This window comes from Rosa rugosa, chromosome 3 (genome assembly GCF_958449725.1).
Source record: "Rosa rugosa chromosome 3, drRosRugo1.1, whole genome shotgun sequence".
NCBI lineage: Eukaryota > Viridiplantae > Streptophyta > Magnoliopsida > Rosales > Rosaceae > Rosa > Rosa rugosa.
Window position 1 is genome coordinate 30,005,273 of NC_084822.1, and position 19,869 is coordinate 30,025,141.

The 19,869-nt window shown below is 40.2% G+C and overlaps 1 protein-coding gene across 1 annotated transcript; it reads left to right on the forward strand.

Annotated features, from left to right (window-relative positions):
- The first annotated feature begins 2,359 nt into the window (after positions 1-2,359).
- Positions 2,360-2,864, forward strand: LOC133737537 (uncharacterized). The gene is made up of 2 exons (XM_062165071.1): positions 2,360-2,727; positions 2,822-2,864. The coding sequence occupies exons 1-2, from the start codon at positions 2,360-2,362 to the stop codon at positions 2,862-2,864; spliced, it is 411 nt and encodes a 136-aa protein (XP_062021055.1).
- The last annotated feature ends 17,005 nt before the right edge of the window (positions 2,865-19,869 follow it).

Here is a 19,869-nt window from a genome sequence, read left to right on the forward strand (position 1 = left end):
TGAACCTGATGAGATAATGAGTGGTCTTCAGTTTCACCCAGACGAAAATCTGGTGCAGCAAATGGGAGCTGAATTTGATGTCTATGGTGGGAACTTGAGAGTGACGATATATATGGTAGGTACAAACTGGCCCAAGTCTTTTGTGGAGGAGCTAATGAATGATGAGCTAGCAGCTAAATAGCGTGCAAGCAGATGACTGGAATTTGATGATTACATAGTATTTTAGTTAGCATTTTTCTCTTTTACATCGATCTCTATGAAGATCAATTTATGTAATTTGAAGGGGTAAAGGCATTAAGTCCCCCCCTGTTGTATGAAATTTCAACCAAGAATGTGGGTGTGAGGGCCTAACCCCCCAGCTAGACTGGGTTCCAGCCCTCAGTTAAGAAAACTCCATCTATCTTTTTCACACGAAACTGTGACCGTGACACACACACACGCACAAAAAGAAAAAAAAAAGGCTGAGGTGATCGACTTTGATCAGACTAGGACTGGACTGTTGATCATCATCATACATGAAAGCAATGATGCTGGTTCTTGTCTTACGTTCCTCCTTTCTTCAGTATCTGTTATCCATGGCATACATCAACCTGCATAATAACTCACAATATTTTTTTTTTGAAATTCTGTCACCTGCATATTGCTTAGTTTTAAGTTTTAACATCCTAATACTTGAGATTTTGGTGCTCTTCTACATTAGTAATTTTTGGATAATGCTTTAGTTTTTGATTAATCATTATTCAGCATTTTGCTTCATGCTAGCTACCAGCTAGCCTTGGAACTGTGTTTGTTATGAGTTTCAATTGGAAAGTGGTCGATTTGTTTCTTAGTATCTTTCTTCAGCATTGCTATTTATTCTTCAATCTATTATTGAAGTTGGAGATTTTCGGATCCATTTGGAAATGCCTCTGCAAGATATGTTGGGCTGCATGTGACACATGCACTTTGGTATGCACCAGAAGATACGATTTGTTTCTTGGGACGCAAGCTGAAGAACATTAAGATCGTCTGCAATTGAGCAAGTTGGGGCATGTCCGAATGTTTAAAAGGAAACAAGATCTTCCGAGAAGAGGTGGCTTAATTAGTGGTTTATGATTGTCAGTGGTTCTGAAATTATTTTTGTCACTACAAATGCACCGTTAATCTGTTACTGTTGTAAATTATTATGGATATATCATGTAAATTATTGTATATTAGAAGATGCTTTCCTCTTTCCTAGTTTTAGGGGATCCATGTTTTAAGGAGGACTTTAAGGGTCCTTGTTTTATGGAGGATTTTAGGCTATATGTTCCTTGCCTTCCACTATATATGTAATCCATTTCTCATCCATGGATGATAGAGAAAACAGAAAATACTACACTCCCTCTCTGCATCAAAACTCTCTCTCTCTCTCTCTCAAGTTCTTTGAAGCAAAACTCTCTCCATTTTCTGAAACATTTCCATTTTACAACACGTTATCAGCACGAATAGCTCTAGGATTCGGATTGCAGATTGATAAGAGAAGAGGTGAATAACTCTTGGGTTGCAGAGAAGAGGTAGTTCATCATTCAATCAACATCAGTCTACAAGCTCTACAACCAAGTAGGTTTTTCCAAACAAAAACCAATTTCGCTGTTTCATTTTACCTTCTGATGTCTGTGTTCCAGTATTTATTTAAAATAGTAATTCAACTCCAAAATTCACCAAATTTTGTATGCTGGAGTCCTTATATGTTTAGTACATCTCTGTAAATTTTCATATTTTTCTGGGTAGTTTTGCTTAGTGTTTCAGTTCGTTTTTTGACTGTTGTTCAGTAGGAACTGCAGTCACAGTTTATGACTTTTGTTGAAGCATCTAGTTTAACTTAATCCTCTATGAGAGACACTTATTTCTCTTGCATTATAATTGGCATGATTGAAAAAAAAGGGAAAGAAAGAGGAAAATCAATAGCTTTTAATTTAGCTATCAATTCATGTATATTGTGACGAATATCTATATATACTTGTTTGGACTTTGTGATAATGATACATCTTTCCTTCATTATTTATTATGATAATGTTTTGTGGTGTTACCTGCTCATATTAAATTTAAATATTTTACCCGCTTAAATTCTTTGCATTAAGAATATATATGTGAGGAATGTAGGTACTTAATGAACCGGAAGTTCACACATAAACATTGAACCAAAAAATTCATACATAAATATTGAACCAGAAGTTCACATGTATCATAAAAGGAACTTGAAGTTTCCTTCACAAATTCACTATACATGTTTAATCCGATTTTTAGTATCATGTTATGGAACCTGAAGTTCTTATTGATTGCTTATGGAAGTTATTACCCATAGCACTAACTATTGTCCTTTAAATCCTTGTAGAGAATGTCAAATCTCAACAAGCTTGACTTTGTTGCTTTGGAAGTTTCCGGAAGGAACTATCTCAAGTGGACCCAAGATGTCAAGCTTCATCTGACTGCAAATAAGATGAGATCAACGATTATTGCTGACAACATCACCCCTGAAGACATGAAGGCAAGGGCTATGATTTTCATCAGGAAACATATGGAAGAAGCACTCAAGGTGGAATATTTAGCTGAAGAGGACCCAAGATCTCTTTGGGTCGCTCTAGAAGAGCGATTCAACCATCAAAGAGCCATCTACTTGCCGGAAGCAAGACACGATTGGCAGAACATACGCTTCCAGGATTTCAAGACTGTCAATGAGTATAACTCTGAAATCTGCCGGATTCGGTCACTCCTAAAATTCTGTGGAGAAGAGCTCACAGAAGCTGACCTACTGGAGAAAACTTTCTCCACCTTCCCTCCTTCCTGTATGGTCCTGCAGCAACAATACAGGGAAAGAAACTTTGCTAGATTCTCTGAATTAATCACCATCCTGTTGCTCGCTGAAAAGAACAACAACCTACTTTTGAGGAATGATCAAGCAAGGCCCACCGGTACTAGAGCAATTCCTTTGCCTGAAGCAAATATTATTGCCCATCACGAAAATAATCGTGGAAGGAGGAACCGGGGCCGTGGAAGGGGAAGAAGGTCTGAACGTCCAAGGCATGGACGAAGAAATGGACCCAGAAATGGCCCATATGACCGCGACCACCCAGGCAATGGCCCAAGGGGTCGAGGAGGACGTGGACAAGGCCCACGTGGTGGAAACCGAAATGCCCAAGTCCGACAGGCTCAAATTAGAGAGAACCCTGGTCCGGCCCGTCGCCCTCAAAATCAGCATAATCTATGTTATAGATGTGGAGGCACTGACCATTGGTCCCGCACCTGTCGTGCAACAGATGAAGAGATAGGAGAGTATCACGCCAGACGCGGAACTCAAGAGGCCAACCTTGTGGAAGAGTCAGTCCCTATGGATACCACCTTGGAGATTACTGATTTCCAAGCAGCTATGGATACCACCTTGGAGATTACTGATTTCCCTATGGATACCACCTTGGAGATTACTGATTTCCAAGCAGCTAATGGATACATCGAGGATTGAAAACTCGAGGACATGGACATAATAGGCACTTGTGCCATATCTATGTTATTGTTATGAATAATGCTTTCTATTTTTCAGTTTATCTTTGGTGATCTTTGGAATATTAGTTTTGCATAATTTTGTTATGTTTGGATGTTTAATTCAATAAAATTATTTATTTTCATACATGTGATCCATTGAATTAAATATATGAATAGGCATGTCTTGTGGAGAAATTTGTTGTCTGGCTGATAGTGCTACTACGCACACCATACTCCAAGATAGGAAGTTTTTTTTAAACTTATTGCCTACTCATACCTCTGTGACAACTATATCAGGACAATCCAACCTGATAGAGGGCCATGGCAAAGCCCAATTTATGTTGTCCAATGGTACTGAATTTACCATTAATGAGGCCCTATACTCTCCACGTTCCAGAAGAACGTTATTGAGTTTTAAGGATATTCGAGCCAATGGTTATCACGTTGAAACCACTGAGGAAAAAGGAGTGGAATATCTTTGCATAACCTCCAATTTGTATGGCCGGAAGCGGACATTGGAGAAGCTAAAATGCCTCTCGAGTGGTCTCTACATGGCTACCATTAGATCGATTGAGGCGAATCACATAACCAGCCAGAAGCTAACCAATTCGAGCAACTACTTGCTTTGGCATGACCGTTTGGGACACCCAGGTCAAAGTATGATGCGCCGTATCCTAAATTCATCCCACGGGCATCCCCTTACCAATAAGGATCTTGTGTACAGTAACACATTATGCCAAGCTTGCTCATTGGGAAAATTAAATATAAGACCATCATATGCAAAGACTGAAAAAGACTCCAACCTTTTTCTACAACGGATACAAGGGGATATATGTGGACCTATCCAACCACCATGCGGACCATTTAAATATTTCATGGTTTTGGTTGATGCATCGACAAGGTGGTCACATGTTACACTATTGTCCACAAGAAATGCTGCTTTTGCTAAACTCCTTGCCCAGATCATTAAATTAAGGGCTCACCACCCGGATTATCCAATCAAGTCCATAAGACTTGATAATGCCGGAGAGTTTATATCAAAATCTTTTGATGATTATTGCATGTCCCTCGGGATTAATGTTGAGCATCCAGTTCCCTATGTTCACACCCAGAATGGTCTCGCAGAAGCGTTCATTAAAAGATTACAAATGATCGCACGGACCTTGGTAATGCGCACCAAGCTTCCAGTATCTGCGTGGGGCTATGCAATTTTGCATGCTGCCATGTTGGTCCGACTAAGGCCCATTGCCACCCAACCTTATTCCGCGTTACAGTTGGTGACTGGGTACGAACCTGATGTTTCGCACTTACGTGTATTTGGGTGTGTAGTTTTTGTGCCAATTGCGCCGCCACAACGTATAAAAATGGGTCCTCAACGAAGGATGGGCATATATGTCGGTTATGAATCCCCATCCATTATACGCTTTTTAGAGCCCTTGACAGGCGATCTCTTTACCGCTAGATTCGCGGATTGTCACTTTGATGAGACAGTCTTCCCGCCGTTAGGGGGAGATAAGAACGTTACCGTTCCTGATGAACGACGTGAATTGACGTGGAATGTCCCCACTATGTCTCATCTTGATCCCCGAACCGCACAATGCGATAATGAAGTGCGAAGAATTCTAGATCTACAGAGTGTAGCCCAAAATATGCCAGACGCTTTCTCTGATCTAGCTAAAGTGACGAGATCACATATACCTGCTGCAAATGTGCCTGCAAGAATAGATGTCCCTGTAGGACGCGTTGTCCCGGATGGACGAGGTACGACCATGGCGGCTAACCAGTCACATGTCCCTGCCCAGAAGCGAGGTAGACCACTAGGTTCGAAGGATTCCTATCCCCGGAAGAGGGTAAAACCAGCACAAACGAATCCACTAGACATCGCGATCTCAACTGATCCATCTCACGAGATAATTCCAGATTATGGGTCCGTCCTAGAAGAGACAACGTTGGGGGACGCTCCAACGTTTGAACCCACTCTCGAGAATAGAGAAATCTCGATAAATTATGCATGCTTAAGTGAGATTTGGAATCGAAATGAGATTATCATCGATGATATATTTGTATTCGCAGTAGCTACTGAAATTATAACTAGCGATGATGTCGAACCTCGCTCTGTTGATGAATGTCAACGTAGAGACGACTGGCCAAAATGGAAAGAAGCAATCCAGGTCGAAATAGATTCCTTGACAAAGAGAAAAGTGTTCGGACCTGTCGTTCCCACACCTCACCATGTTAAACCTGTAGGATTTAAATGGGTATTTGTAAGGAAGCGTAATGAGGAAAACGAGATTGTAAGATACAAGGCTCGTCTAGTGGCGCAAGGATTCTCTCAACGCCCTGGGATTGATTACGATGAGACATATTCTCCTGTAATGGATGTTATAACGTTCCGCTACCTCATCAGTTTGGCAATTTCCGAAAAACTGAATATGCAGCTAATGGATGTGGTCACAGCTTATCTCTATGGGGATCTTGATACAGAGATATACATGAAAGTTCCTGAAGGACTTAAGATACCCGATACAAATAGTTCTAGACCACGGAACACCCTCTCCATTCGTTTGAGGCGTTCACTTTATGGATTGAAACAATCTGGACGGATGTGGTACAACCGTCTAAGTGAATATTTGATTGGGATGGGATATGTAAACAATGAACTATGCCCATGCGTGTTTATTAAGAAAACAAGTTCTGGATTTGTAATTGTGGCAGTTTATGTCGATGACATGAATCTGATTGGTACTCCTGAAGAGATCAAAGAAACCGCCAAGCACCTGAAGTCTGAATTCGAAATGAAAGATCTTGGGAGAACGAATTACTGCCTCGGCCTGGAGCTTGAGCACCGTGCTGATGGGATTCTGCTTCATCAATCAAACTACATCCAGAAGATGTTAAGACGCTTTAATGAGGATAAAGCGAAACCTTCAAGCACACCCATGGTCATCCGAAGTCTAGATCCTAAGAAAGATCCGTTTCGTCCCGCAGATAATAACGAAGAGATATTGGCACCAGAAGTCCCATATCTAAGTGCAATAGGCGCATTATTGTACTTGACTCAATGCACTAGACCAGACATTTCATTTTCTGTGAACTTGTTAGCTAGATATAGCTCTGCACCAACACGCCGCCACTGGAATGGTATAAAAGATATTTTTCGTTATCTTAGAGGTACGATTGATATGGGCTTATTTTATCCCTATGCATCAAGAAATGGATCAAACCCCCTTGATCCTCAGAATGATGCTCGCCTTGTTGGATATGCTGATGCAGGCTATCTATCAGACCCACACAAGGCACGTTCCCAAACTGGTTATGTCTTTACCATTGGGAATACGGCAATTTCTTGGAGGTCTACAAAACAGACCCTTGTTGCTACCTCTTCGAATCATGCTGAGATTCTAGCTCTTCACGAAGCAGTACGTGAATGTATATGGTTGAGAGCCATCACAAAGCATGTTCAAAGCACATGTGGACTGCATTCCACCACTGATGAACCAACCACTATCCATGAGGATAATGCTGCTTGCATCGAGCAAATGAAGACAGGTTTCATCAAAGGAGACAACACAAAACATATTGCACCAAAGTTTTTCTTCAATCAGCAACAACAGGAGCATCAGAAGATTGAGGTCAAGCAGATTCGATCTGAAGACAATCGTGCAGACCTCTTCACTAAGTCACTACCAAAATCTACATTCCAGAAGCATGTACAAGGTATTGGTCTACGTAAATTATCTGAATTACCTAACATGTAATTTTCAGGAGGAGTTGAATCAGGGGGAGTATCCAGAAGCATACCCACTTGACCATCGTGTACTCTTTTGTCCTTCGTCCAGGGTTATTTTGTCCCACTGGGTTTTATTACCTGGCAAGGTTTTAACGAGGCACATTTTTAGTATGGTCGCTCCATCCTGAAGATGTTTTTGATTCAACATATATGCATTTGCTCATCTTTTCCCTTCGACCACGGGTTTTTCCCACTGGGTTTACCGGGCAAGGTTTTGGTGTAGCAACTCTAAATGCATCCCTCTCGTAGACATGCTACTTACTTCTGATGCTGATAAGAAGACTCCACTTATCTCCGAAGCTGTGATATTACTACTTCACACTCATGCGCGTTGTGCTCTTTTTCTCCTTCGACCAAGGTTGTTTTTTCCCACAGGGTTTTTATTACTTGGCAAGGTTTTTGACGAGACAACTTAAAAGCGCACAGCCTAGGCAACACTATTGACATGAAATATCCAAGGGGGAGTGTTGTAAATTATTATGGATATATCATGTAAATTATTGTATATTAGAAGATGCTTTCCTCTTTCCTAGTTTTAGGGGATCCATGTTTTAAGGAGGACTTTAAGGGTCCTTGTTTTATGGAGGATTTTAGGCTATATGTTCCTTGCCTTCCACTATATATGTAATCCATTTCTCATCCATGGATGATAGAGAAAACAGAAAATACTACACTCCCTCTCTGCATCAAAACTCTCTCTCTCTCTCTCTCAAGTTCTTTGAAGCAAAACTCTCTCCATTTTCTGAAACATTTCCATTTTACAACAGTTACTTGTTAGTTTTACTGAATTTTAGCTCTGGTTTATAATAGAAGAACATATGAAATTTCAATTATTGCAGTTGAGATGTGAGTATTCTATTGCATATCTGAGACAGAAAATGGCACATCTGCTCTGAAAGATAAGTTGTTCTTGTTTTTGTTTTGCATGCCAAGACCATTAATTACTGTATCTTCAATACTTCAAACATATACAACAGACTCAGAATCTATTAGACAAAAGTCATGGCATGACCAACTATAAATTCCTCTACCTCAATCATATAATTGGAAATGATGGACCACAGCTACAGATGGGGTTCTTAGAAGTTAGAAGTTTGATATGATGCTGTAGGACGCAATTTTCTCTATGATGTAACCCCAGCATTGCATATGGCCGGTGGAAAACTGGCTATAGCTCACAATATAGTTGCATTCTAAATGTCAATAGGGGTTCAGAGTAGTTCTCATAATCTCATATGTCCTCACCTGCATGGAAAAGAACTCAAAATCAACATCTGAGAAATGAAATAAAAGGGTTGACTCTATGTAATTTAGATGTAGGAGGGTTGCAAAATTTTGAAGTAATCCCAATCATCTACAGAGGCTTCCCTGGAGGCATAACATTATTCATTGACAATTTTAAACTCTTCGGATATCCTCACAAAGCTCCCCTATTTTATTTATGCTATAGTCAACATGTTTCCGTTGAGGAATTTGATCAAGTAAAGCAGCCTTTGAGCTTCCAGTTTCTCATGAGCTTCCATGCATATTTTGAAACATTCATCTGGCAATTCATATTGCTTGTTCAAAGTTTCTGTACGCAGATGTTGTTTGTCACTGCTCTCAGTATGACAATTATCAACAGACAGCAAAGTGATTAGAATATATCTTTATTCTACGGTTCAAAGTATGTTCAGATCTGAGTCATCAATAAACCTTATTTAACTACCATGAGTATTTGTCAGAAACTTCAGGATCATCTGGACAATATGCTGCATAACGAATCTCATCTGCATTTGATGCTATAGTAGCATAAATACTCATTTTATTTAGAAGGAAGCCCTTAAATATACTTCATTCATTTGCATCTTCAAGGTAACATACCCAACTCTGGTAGAAGAGAGCTCAAAACTTTAGTACTATGATAATATATCAATTACTTATAAGAACTGGAATTTTGTTACATCTACGCGATCTTTCACATGAACAGATGACCGTCAGACATCTTGCATAATACAACAAGAGTTATTTTTTTACCTCATAAATTTGCTTGTTTATTCAATCTTTTTTGCTGAATTAAATTTTCTTTACTTGAAACTTGCTGACCCTAATAAATGAAAATTTGGTCATTTGGAGACTGTCCATTGCCCCTTCATCCAGTAAGGGCACTTTTTTTTTTCCTGAGAATTACAGCTTAAAAATCGCCTGCATTCAGATCACCCAATATATAATTCTGCATGAAAAAAAAAGTACTAATTACAGTTAATGACTTAATTCCAATGTAAATCTGACTAATTAAACAATCTCTTGTTGAAACAAATTAAACCTCGAGGAGTGAAGATTTGTGTATGGAGAGCTTGCACCAATATTCTACCTACTAGAAGCATGTTGAGAGATAGAGGTGTGGATCTTGATACTCAATGCCCAAGATGTGATGAGGAGGTGGAGTCCCCTTTACATGCACTTAAAGAATGTAATGCTTCCATGGAGGTACTTCTCTAGCTCCCATCGGTCCTGTCCCTGTTTTAACCCCTATTGATAGTGTGCACTGTGCATAGTTGGTTACTGGAGCTGTCAAGTATACTGTCCAAGCACTCTTTCTCTATGGTATTCATGCTTTTATGGGCTATTTGGAAGAATAGGAATCAAATGGTTTGGGAAAGCTCTTTTAGTTTAAGCTAATGAAGTTGTCACCCTAACACTTGGGTGGTTGGAGGACTATTATGCTACTCATGCAAAACAGCCTGCTCCAGCGTGTCATCAAGTTGTAGATGGCATAAGCCACCTGCTGGTGTATCGAAATTAAATGTGGATGCCTCTTTTGTCAATGCTACCGCATCTGCTGGGTTAGGAGGCACTTTAAGAGACGCAGAAGGCTTCTTTCACTTTGTGGAGGATGTCCATAGTTCTAAACAGGCTGAACTTTTAGCTTGTCTCTATGTAGCCAGAATAGCGCTTGAGAGAGGCTGGAGACCTTTGATCATTGAGTCAGATTGCTTGGAAGTTGTGACGGAGGTTAACTCCTCTAGTGACTGTTTATCTATGCTGGGGGTCCTAGTGGAAGATCTGAGAGAGGTCTTGGTGCTTTTGTCTTCAGCCAGGTTGGTTCATACTAGGAGGCCAGCTAATCAAGTGGCTCAGATTTTAGCACAGGAGGCTTATCAGTTACAGGATCTTTCCATTTTTTTGGATGTTGCTCCTCTCTCTGTGGAGGATGCTTTGAACTATGATTTTAATGATCTTTGATCTAGCTATGAGCCTATGAATACATTTTATTCACCTCAAGAAAAAATTAAACCTCGAGGAACTCTTTATAATCACCAATGGTGTCACGCCCCGAATTTTAAATACAATTAAAAATCTCAAAACATGAATTAATACAACTCACATAAATACAACCTGAATTTTTTTCTCAAAACAACCACACCTCACATCGCTCGATATTACATAAACCAAATCTCAAATTTGTTTATTACAGCACACTCTCACCAAATTATATTGTAAGGCTCAAATGAGCATAACTCACCTCACAATTACAATTGCTGTAAAACTAAAACAAATTCTCTAACCCGCACGATCACCGTCCTGATTCTCCTGACCTGCAGGATTACCCGCTACACCGTTTGAATAGTGTACCGGGATTGCAACAATACAAACCCGGTAAGCTTTTTGCAAAGCTCGTATGAGTAAATGAAAGGATTGCACGATTTAAAGTAACAAAATCAACTCAAGCACATTTTAATTTTGTTTTGCATAAGAATTGAAGTGTACAACATCACTTCAAGCATCAATCAACTCACATCTCATCATGACTACTCAATAATAAACAACTTCTTACTCAATATATACTCACAGGCTTATGATTTATTTATATAAATCATCCCATGCAGTATATTATACTTACAGGCTTATGATTAATTATATTAATCACCCCATTCAGTATATCATACTTACAGGCTTATGATTAATTATATTAATCACCCCATTCAGTATGTCATGTCATACCCAAGGGCATATGATAACTCGTTTATCCCCCAAGCAGTATGACGGCAGACAGACTAGAGCTCTAACTGTATCGTAAAGTGTCACCTGGGCCAAGGTTCACCTTACGAATGACTGCTTTTCTCAATTCACTCGACTCCTCATTTAATTCATCTCAACGACTCAACTATCGCACTTTACTCAATTACCCATTATCATAGACAACACAACATCTAAGATAAATCACATATTCCAAGGGTAATGCTCAAAATATAACTCAGTAAATCACACCATCCAATATATATTCCACGTAAATATATATATACGTAGTCACCCACACAAGAGTGACCACTAATACCAACTATAGTTCACATGCAATAAAATCTAGAAATTCATTTTTTTATAGTTTAAATACATTTTACTTACCTATGGACCGTAGTCGATCAAGTCCATATAATTTAAAACAAATATTTATTTTCGTAAAACAATTTCCACAATTTCTCAATTAAATAAAATCACCGAATTTCGGTTCGTGAATGAACCATGTGCGATTTACTCACCTCGATATTCCCGCTGCGTCTTCAATTCAACACAATACACACCGAAATCGTTCACCCAAGGGAGACCGTCAATCACCTAATCACACATGACCTTAACTTAGCCAATGGCTCAAAAACATACTCAAACGACAATCCAACGGTCGGATCGAAATTAAATGATGATCCAACGGTCGGATCCTCACGGATCGCCTTTAGGATCACCCCCCAAAAATCATCACGAAGATCCAACGGTCAGATCTTCCTGAATCGTCCTTACTAACATCTTCACAAATTTATACGAAAATCCGACGGACGGATTCTCACGAATCGCCTCCCTAATCACTGTTTTGCATTTATACGAAGATCCAACGGTCGGATTTTCGCCCATGACCACACAAAGTCACTGGGACAGTCATACGATCAACACATTAAAATTTGAAGCAAAACCGACGGTCAGATCTTCGCAGATCGTAAACTTAAGATAAAACGTAAAAACGTTAAATAGTAACGTCAAAACGTAAATCCACTATTTATCAACTTTTTCTAACATGACCATGTTATATATCAAAACGCTCGTATGGATGCATAGATCATCGCCTAGATAATGAAAACTCGAAATATGGTCTGATGCGCCGCCACAAGCGGTGGTCAGTGGGCGGTCAACGCGGCGGTCAACGCCGGTCAACCACCTCAGATGGCAAAGTGACCAACTACAAACTGGTTCAAAATGAAAGGGTGGTCGACTTCCATACCTGGAGCTAAGCCTGGTTCGGCCTAGATTGTCCTAGATCAAGCGTTGAAGTTGGATTAATCTCGGTCGCACGATCAGATCCTAGATTGAATCAGAGGCGTCCAAAAAGTCAAACCTTGATCTAGCGGTCTACACTCAAAATCGTGATGAAAGACTTACATAGGGATGATCAGGGGGAGGAGGAGATCACGAAACTGGGGACGATCGGCCCATGCAACACCGGAAAAGTGGTTTTCCGGCCGGGTCCGAATCATGCGTCTGGGTGGCTTCGATCCATCTTTTGGAGCAGCGGCGGAGCAAGGCGAGGCTGGGGAGCTGCTCAGCGTGCGGCGGCGACCTCGAAAAGCTCCGGGTCCGAGGCCGGAGGAAGTCGGAGGGCCGTCATTTGGCCGGGTCGGGTCGGTCGGGACCCGAGGGTTCTGAAGAGAGACAGAGAGAAAACGCGGGGACTGTTCCGCAAATTCAACATGTTTTCGTCCTTAATGAAAAAGTCAACATTTTTTGATATTTATAGAAAATTCCCAATTTTCAAATATTCATAACTTATTCATACGAACTCCGAATATTGCGTTCCACATATGCACGAGATCGTATCGACAAGCTCTACAACTTTCATGAAGGAAGTTTTCCCAAATTTTGAACGTATAAAAAGACAACTTTCGCGAGCCCCTAAATAACGTTCGTTTTCGAAATAAAATCGTTCGAACTAATTCCACAACTTTTCCAAGCTTCGTACTCGCTCCTATTATCGTGAAATCATTTCTAAAAATCCACGGAATTTAATTTGGATTTTTCGGGGTATTACAATCTACCCTCCTTAAAGAAATTTCGTCCCGAAATTTAAGCGTAAATCAATTCCTCTCGATTAAGGTTGACCTAACTATAGAATCTCCATCTTTTCCAAATCTGTAGTAATCTACAAAGCCTCAGCCCTTTGTATAAAAATACATTCCTATGGCCACTAAATCCTTTCATCACAAACGTAAACTCACAACACAACTGCTCAACATCACTCCACATCAATTACACAAAATCATCACATGGATCATCACATAGATTATCACTTAGATCTTCACAGAGATTATCTCATGGATCTCACATAGATCTTCACCCTGTACTGGCATACAAGCACAGTAAACACTCCCACAAAGCGTTTCGCTACTCAATTAGCATCACTCAAAACAAATCATCCCCAAAAGCACGCAAATAAATTATGTCACCCAGTGATGATGACTTGGGCTTGCTCAATCCTTGGGCTAAGCACTAGGGCTGGCCATTTGGGCCGAAGAAACCGAACCATCCACATTTCGAACCGGCCCAAACCAATTTGGGTTTAACATTTGGGCCTACCATTCGGGCCGAACAATTGGGCTTACTATTTGGGCCTACAAATTGGGCCTAACATTTGGGCCTACATATTTGTAGCTCGGCTACGGTATGAAATTGTACATACCGTAGGTATACCGTATATACGTATGCATACCATACAGACTGTATATACGTATGCATACCGTACAACTGTATATACGTATGCATACCGTACAGACTGTATATACGTATGTATACCGTACATACCGTATATACGTCCGTATATCAAGCATATACGAGATCCAAAAATATTTGTAAGAGGTAAGGTTCGAACTCCCGACCTCGAACACGAAGGTTTTGCTCCCAACCACTGAAGCAAGAGCTGCCTTCATTAATATATGCTCACGTGTTATATTTATTATGTCATAAGCGACATAAATAAAATAACGGGGGAGGCAAGGTTCGAAACCTCAACCTGCCGCACGAAACCTTTGTCCCCCAACCACTGGAGCACAAGCTGTGCTTAATATAATGTGTACAAATGTTATACTTATTATGTCATAAGCGAACATAATAAAAATAAACGAGAGGCAAGGTTCGAACCTCTGACCTCTTGTACAAGAGCTTTGCTCTTCAACCACTAGAGCACCAGCTGCTCTCGTTACTATCCATGCAACTTCTTTTATTTATTCTATCATAAGCGATAGAATAACAACAAACTGTCGGTATACTCCACGTGCCACAACACGTCTCTTCCGTGATTTACGGAAAGCAAATCACTTTCGGCTAAAGCTGTCTGCCACAGCGTCTCGAGGTTCGGCCTGTCCCCTTACACGCTCTCCACGCGCCAACAACTTTTCCGGGTTTTCGGATGACTTTAATCCAACGCGTAGATTGAATCTCAGAGATCGTCCATCCAACGGTGGAGATCTGCTCACCTCGTTCTATAAATAGGTGCATCCTGGAGAAAAACTGTTCACACCAAAGAAAAGAAATTTTCCCCAGCCATTCTCTCTCAAACTCTGCAGCCTTCCTCTCGAAACTCAAATTCTTTCTTCATCAATTTCAATCCTTCTCTTCTGATCTTCACTCCCATCTAGTTGATTCAATCCCATCTTTCCTCTGAACTTTCAGATCTTCAATCTTTTCCTCCAAATCTTCAATCCTTCTTTCTCAGATCTTTTCTTCCATTTGAAGATTCGATCTCATCTTTCCTCTGAGAATCTCAGATCTCCAATCACCAGTTCAACAACTCCAATCCTTCTAACAAAATCTCCCTCAAACACTAAACCATGTATTCCTCGATTTTCACATCCTCTCACTCCATGACCCAAGAGCCACGAACTCTGCAACTAATGGAGCTCCAAACCCCGCAACAAATGGAACCACAACAACAGCAACCAACAGAGGAGGGAGGAAACACCCAAGCAGCTGGAAGGAGTGCCAACATGGATTTCTGGCGAAGCCGTACCAGATGGATTCCTACTCCAGAACAAATAAGAATCCTCAAGGATCTTTACTACGTCAAGGGATTTAAGTGCCCATCTACAGAGCACATTCACGAGATCTGCCTCCAGCTGAACCAGTATGGACATGTTGAGGGTAAGAACATTTACTTTTGGTTCCAGAACGTCAGGGCTCGAGAGAAGCAGATGAATAGGTGTAATCAGGCTGCTCCAGTGCCCATGGGAACTAGTTCTCTTGGTACTGGTGGATCCATCGATCTCAATTTTGGGTCCACTGGTTCTACTGGTGCTGGTGGATCCATCGACATCAATTTTGGGCCAGCTGGTGGATCCATTGACATCAATTTTGGGTCCACTAGTTCTACTGATGATGGTAGATCCATTGATCTCAACTTTGGTTCCACCTATTCTACTGGTAATGAAGGATTTCTTGATTTAAATTTTGTTTCATATTCTTCCTCACACTTCAACACTAATACCAGTACAACTCTTTTGGCACAACAGGAGGACAAACATCCCTGCAACAACGAGGAGGAGATCACCAGGAGGTTCAAACTCTTCCTCTGTTCCCCGTGCACGGCGAGGACGTCTTTGGTAACCTGAAGGCTACTTCCGAGGAAGGTAGCGCTTTTGGTTACTATTCTGGTGGCTCAGGCGGTTACCACAGTGGCTCAAACGTTTCTCTTGAGCTCAGCCTCAATCCATCCGGAGCTGCTGACTAGGCTTAGTATAGCATAGTCCTCGTTTTCCTCTTTTTTTTTTTTTTTTTTTTTTTTTTTTTTTTTTTTGTAATGTAAAATCAATAAGATGGTGTGCATGTTTTCTTTTCTTTTTGTTTAACCAACAACAACACCAAGGATCGAACCTTGGTCACCCAATACTATTTTCAAAACCATAAACAACTCTACTGCACACATCTTTCATAATGATGCAATAAAAACAATCACTCAAAACCTAGCAATCAATTAAGTCACACAGAGGTCAAGCTAGTATCCTCTGAGTCAAACCAAACACAATAATTTCGTCGCTAGAATTAGGGATTAATAAAGCTAAACACTTCCTGAGTTAGTTAGGAAAACCCACATCTTTAGAGTTACACTTACAACTCTAAAAAAAATCTCGATCATTCCATCTATCAATTGCTTCAACAAGCAATATGTACCATCTTAGCATCCACTAATCGATACTGGTACAACACTCGGTATCTCACCCACGAATCACCTCACTGCTCATTTGGTGGTAAGTCAACATCTAGTGGTCAAAATTCTGTGATTATAGCACTTCACACTAACCACGTCATAATCCATAATCTGTCCTCACAACAGTATCTGGCCTCATAAATTAGTTATACAACCCTAGCACTCCTAGAGTTGAAAACAACGTTATTACCTAAGCTCATACATCAACACAATGTCTCTTCATAGTCAATCCTATCACGAGGTCATATCAATCTTTCCATAAGTCAACCATACACAAAATCCATCATAGTAACAACGAATTATGCATTACTACTCAACAATAGTCAGTGAAGCAGCACCCACAATAATTTCCAATACCATCCGCAGACCTCAAACCACACCCCGACATTTAGCTAATATATAGTAGCTATCCTAAACACCAAACAACTGTGCATGAATGAATGCTCCATTATAACACAATTCCATCACTAAGCAACCAATAACTGCTAAGTATTCTTCAACTCAAAACATCTGCATATCCAACTAATGGAAAGTATCACAACTACTAGTCAAATACTCGTAACGACTTTAGATACAAGCATTGGTCAAACACCATGACCCCAACAACCAACGACTACAATGCACATAAGGATACTGTTTTTCGTGAAAACCATCCTCAATAACTCCACCAGAGTTTAATCCAAAGGTTCCCATTCCTCAAAGGTTATAACTCAAAGAAGCTACACAAACTCCACCACTTCACTTACAAAGTCAACCTATGCCATGATCACTTAACATACTACCCTTATTAAAGGTAACATAAGTATCTCCCAAATTACATCACTACACTCGAACACCAATATAGTCTTGAGAATTCTGTCTCATAATCTCTCACACTCCTATCATCTTGAGTTGGTGAGATCAATTCTCTTTTCAACTATTCCTAGGGTCTCAATCTCTTTCACCATTTCAACCCAAGAATAACATCCATCACATCAACTACAGGTAGACTAGGCAACTCAACCTCTAATGCCTCCACCTCATCCTCAACTGTCTCCATAGAAAGATCCTGTCCCTACATCAGACTCGACCTCTACCTCACCGACTCATCAGAGTTAAATCCAGAGGTTCCTATTCCTCGAAGATCACAACTCGCGGAAACTAAACTTATTCTAATACGAACTTAGTAGACAACTCTACCGTCCTACGGACTTACACGTTGTCTAGACCCCATACTAAGACATACCCAATGATTATACCAGTACCGAAGAGTATATGATGGGGATCCGCTGCAGACGGGCCATCACTCGGGAGGTACTGATTATCACCAAATATGTACCTTACGCTCTGATACCAAACTGTCACGCCCCGAATTTTAAATACAATTAAAAATCCGAAACATGAATTAATACAACTCACATAAATACAACCTGAATTTTTTTCTCAAAACAACCACACCTCACATCGCTCGATATTACATAAACCAAATCTCAAATTTGTTTATTACAGCACACTCTCACCAAATTATATTGTAAGGCTCAAATGAGCATAACTCACCTCACAATTACAATTGCTGTAAAACTAAAACAAATTCTCTAACCCGCACGATCACCGTCCTGATTCTCCTGACCTGCAGGATTACCCGCTACACCGTTTGAATAGTGTACCGGGATTGCAACAATACAAACCCGGTAAGCTTTTTGCAAAGCTCGTATGAGTAAATGAAAGGATTGCACGATTTAAAGTAACAAAATCAACTCAAGCACATTTTAATTTTGTTTTGCATAAGAATTGAAGTGTACAACATCACTTCAAGCATCAATCAACTCACATCTCATCATGACTACTCAATAATAAACAACTTCTTACTCAATATATACTCACAGGCTTATGATTTATTTATATAAATCATCCCATGCAGTATATTATACTTACAGGCTTATGATTAATTATATTAATCACCCCATTCAGTATATTATACTTACAGGCTTATGATTAATTATATTAATCACCCCATTCAGTATATCATACTTACAGGCTTATGATTAATTATATTAATCACCCCATTCAGTATGTCATGTCATACCCAAGGGCATATGATAACTCGTTTATCCCCCAAGCAGTATGACGGCAGACAGACTAGAGCTCTAACTGTATCGTAAAGTGTCACCTGGGCCAAGGTTCACCTTACGAATGACTGCTTTTCTCAATTCACTCGACTCCTCATTTAATTCATCTCAACGACTCAACTATCGCACTTTACTCAATTACCCATTATCATAGACAACACAACATCTAAGATAAATCACATATTCCAAGGGTAATGCTCAAAATATAACTCAGTAAATCACACCATCCAATATATATTCCACGTAAATATATATATACGTAGTCACCCACACAAGAGTGACCACTAATACCAACTATAGTTCACATGCAATAAAATCTAGAAATTCATTTTTTTATAGTTTAAATACATTTTACTTACCTATGGACCGTAGTCGATCAAGTCCATATAATTTAAAACAAATATTTATTTTCGTAAAACAATTTCCACAATTTCTCAATTAAATAAAATCACCGAATTTCGGTTCGTGAATGAACCATGTGCGATTTACTCACCTCGATATTCCCGCTGCGTCTTCAATTCAACACAATACACACCGAAATCGTTCACCCAAGGGAGACCGTCAATCACCTAATCACACATGACCTTAACTTAGCCAATGGCTCAAAAACATACTCAAACGACAATCCAACGGTCGGATCGAAATTAAATGATGATCCAACGGTCGGATCCTCACGGATCGCCTTTAGGATCACCTCCCAAAAATCATCACGAAGATCCAACGGTCAGATCTTCCTGAATCGTCCTTACTAACATCTTCACAAATTTATACGAAAATCCGACGGACGGATTCTCACGAATCGCCTCCCTAATCACTGTTTTGCATTTATACGAAGATCCAACGGTCGGATCTTCGCCCATGACCACACAAAGTCACTGGGACAGTCATACGATCAACACATTAAAATTTGAAGCAAAACCGACGGTCAGATCTTCGCAGATCGTAAACTTAAGATAAAACGTAAAAACGTTAAATAGTAACGTCAAAACGTAAATCCACTATTTATCAACTTTTTCTAACATGACCATGTTATATATCAAAACGCTCGTATGGATGCATAGATCATCGCCTAGATAATGAAAACTCGAAATATGGTCTGATGCGCCGCCACAAGCGGTGGTCAGTGGGCGGTCAACGCGGCGGTCAACGCCGGTCAACCACCTCAGATGGCAAAGTGACCAACTACAAACTGGTTCAAAATGAAAGGGTGGTCGACTTCCATACCTGGAGCTAAGCCTGGTTCGGCC

What these genes read in the sequence shown, in the direction of transcription:
- LOC133737537 (XM_062165071.1), top strand. Translation starts at nt 2,360, where the DNA reads ATGTCAAATCTCAACAAGCTTGACTTTGTTGCTTTGGAAGTTTCCGGA. An exon ending in TCTGAAATCTGCCGGATTCG is followed by an intron (nt 2,728 to 2,821) that starts GTCACTCCTAAA and finishes ATGGTCCTGCAG; the next exon opens with CAACAATACAGGGAAAGAAA.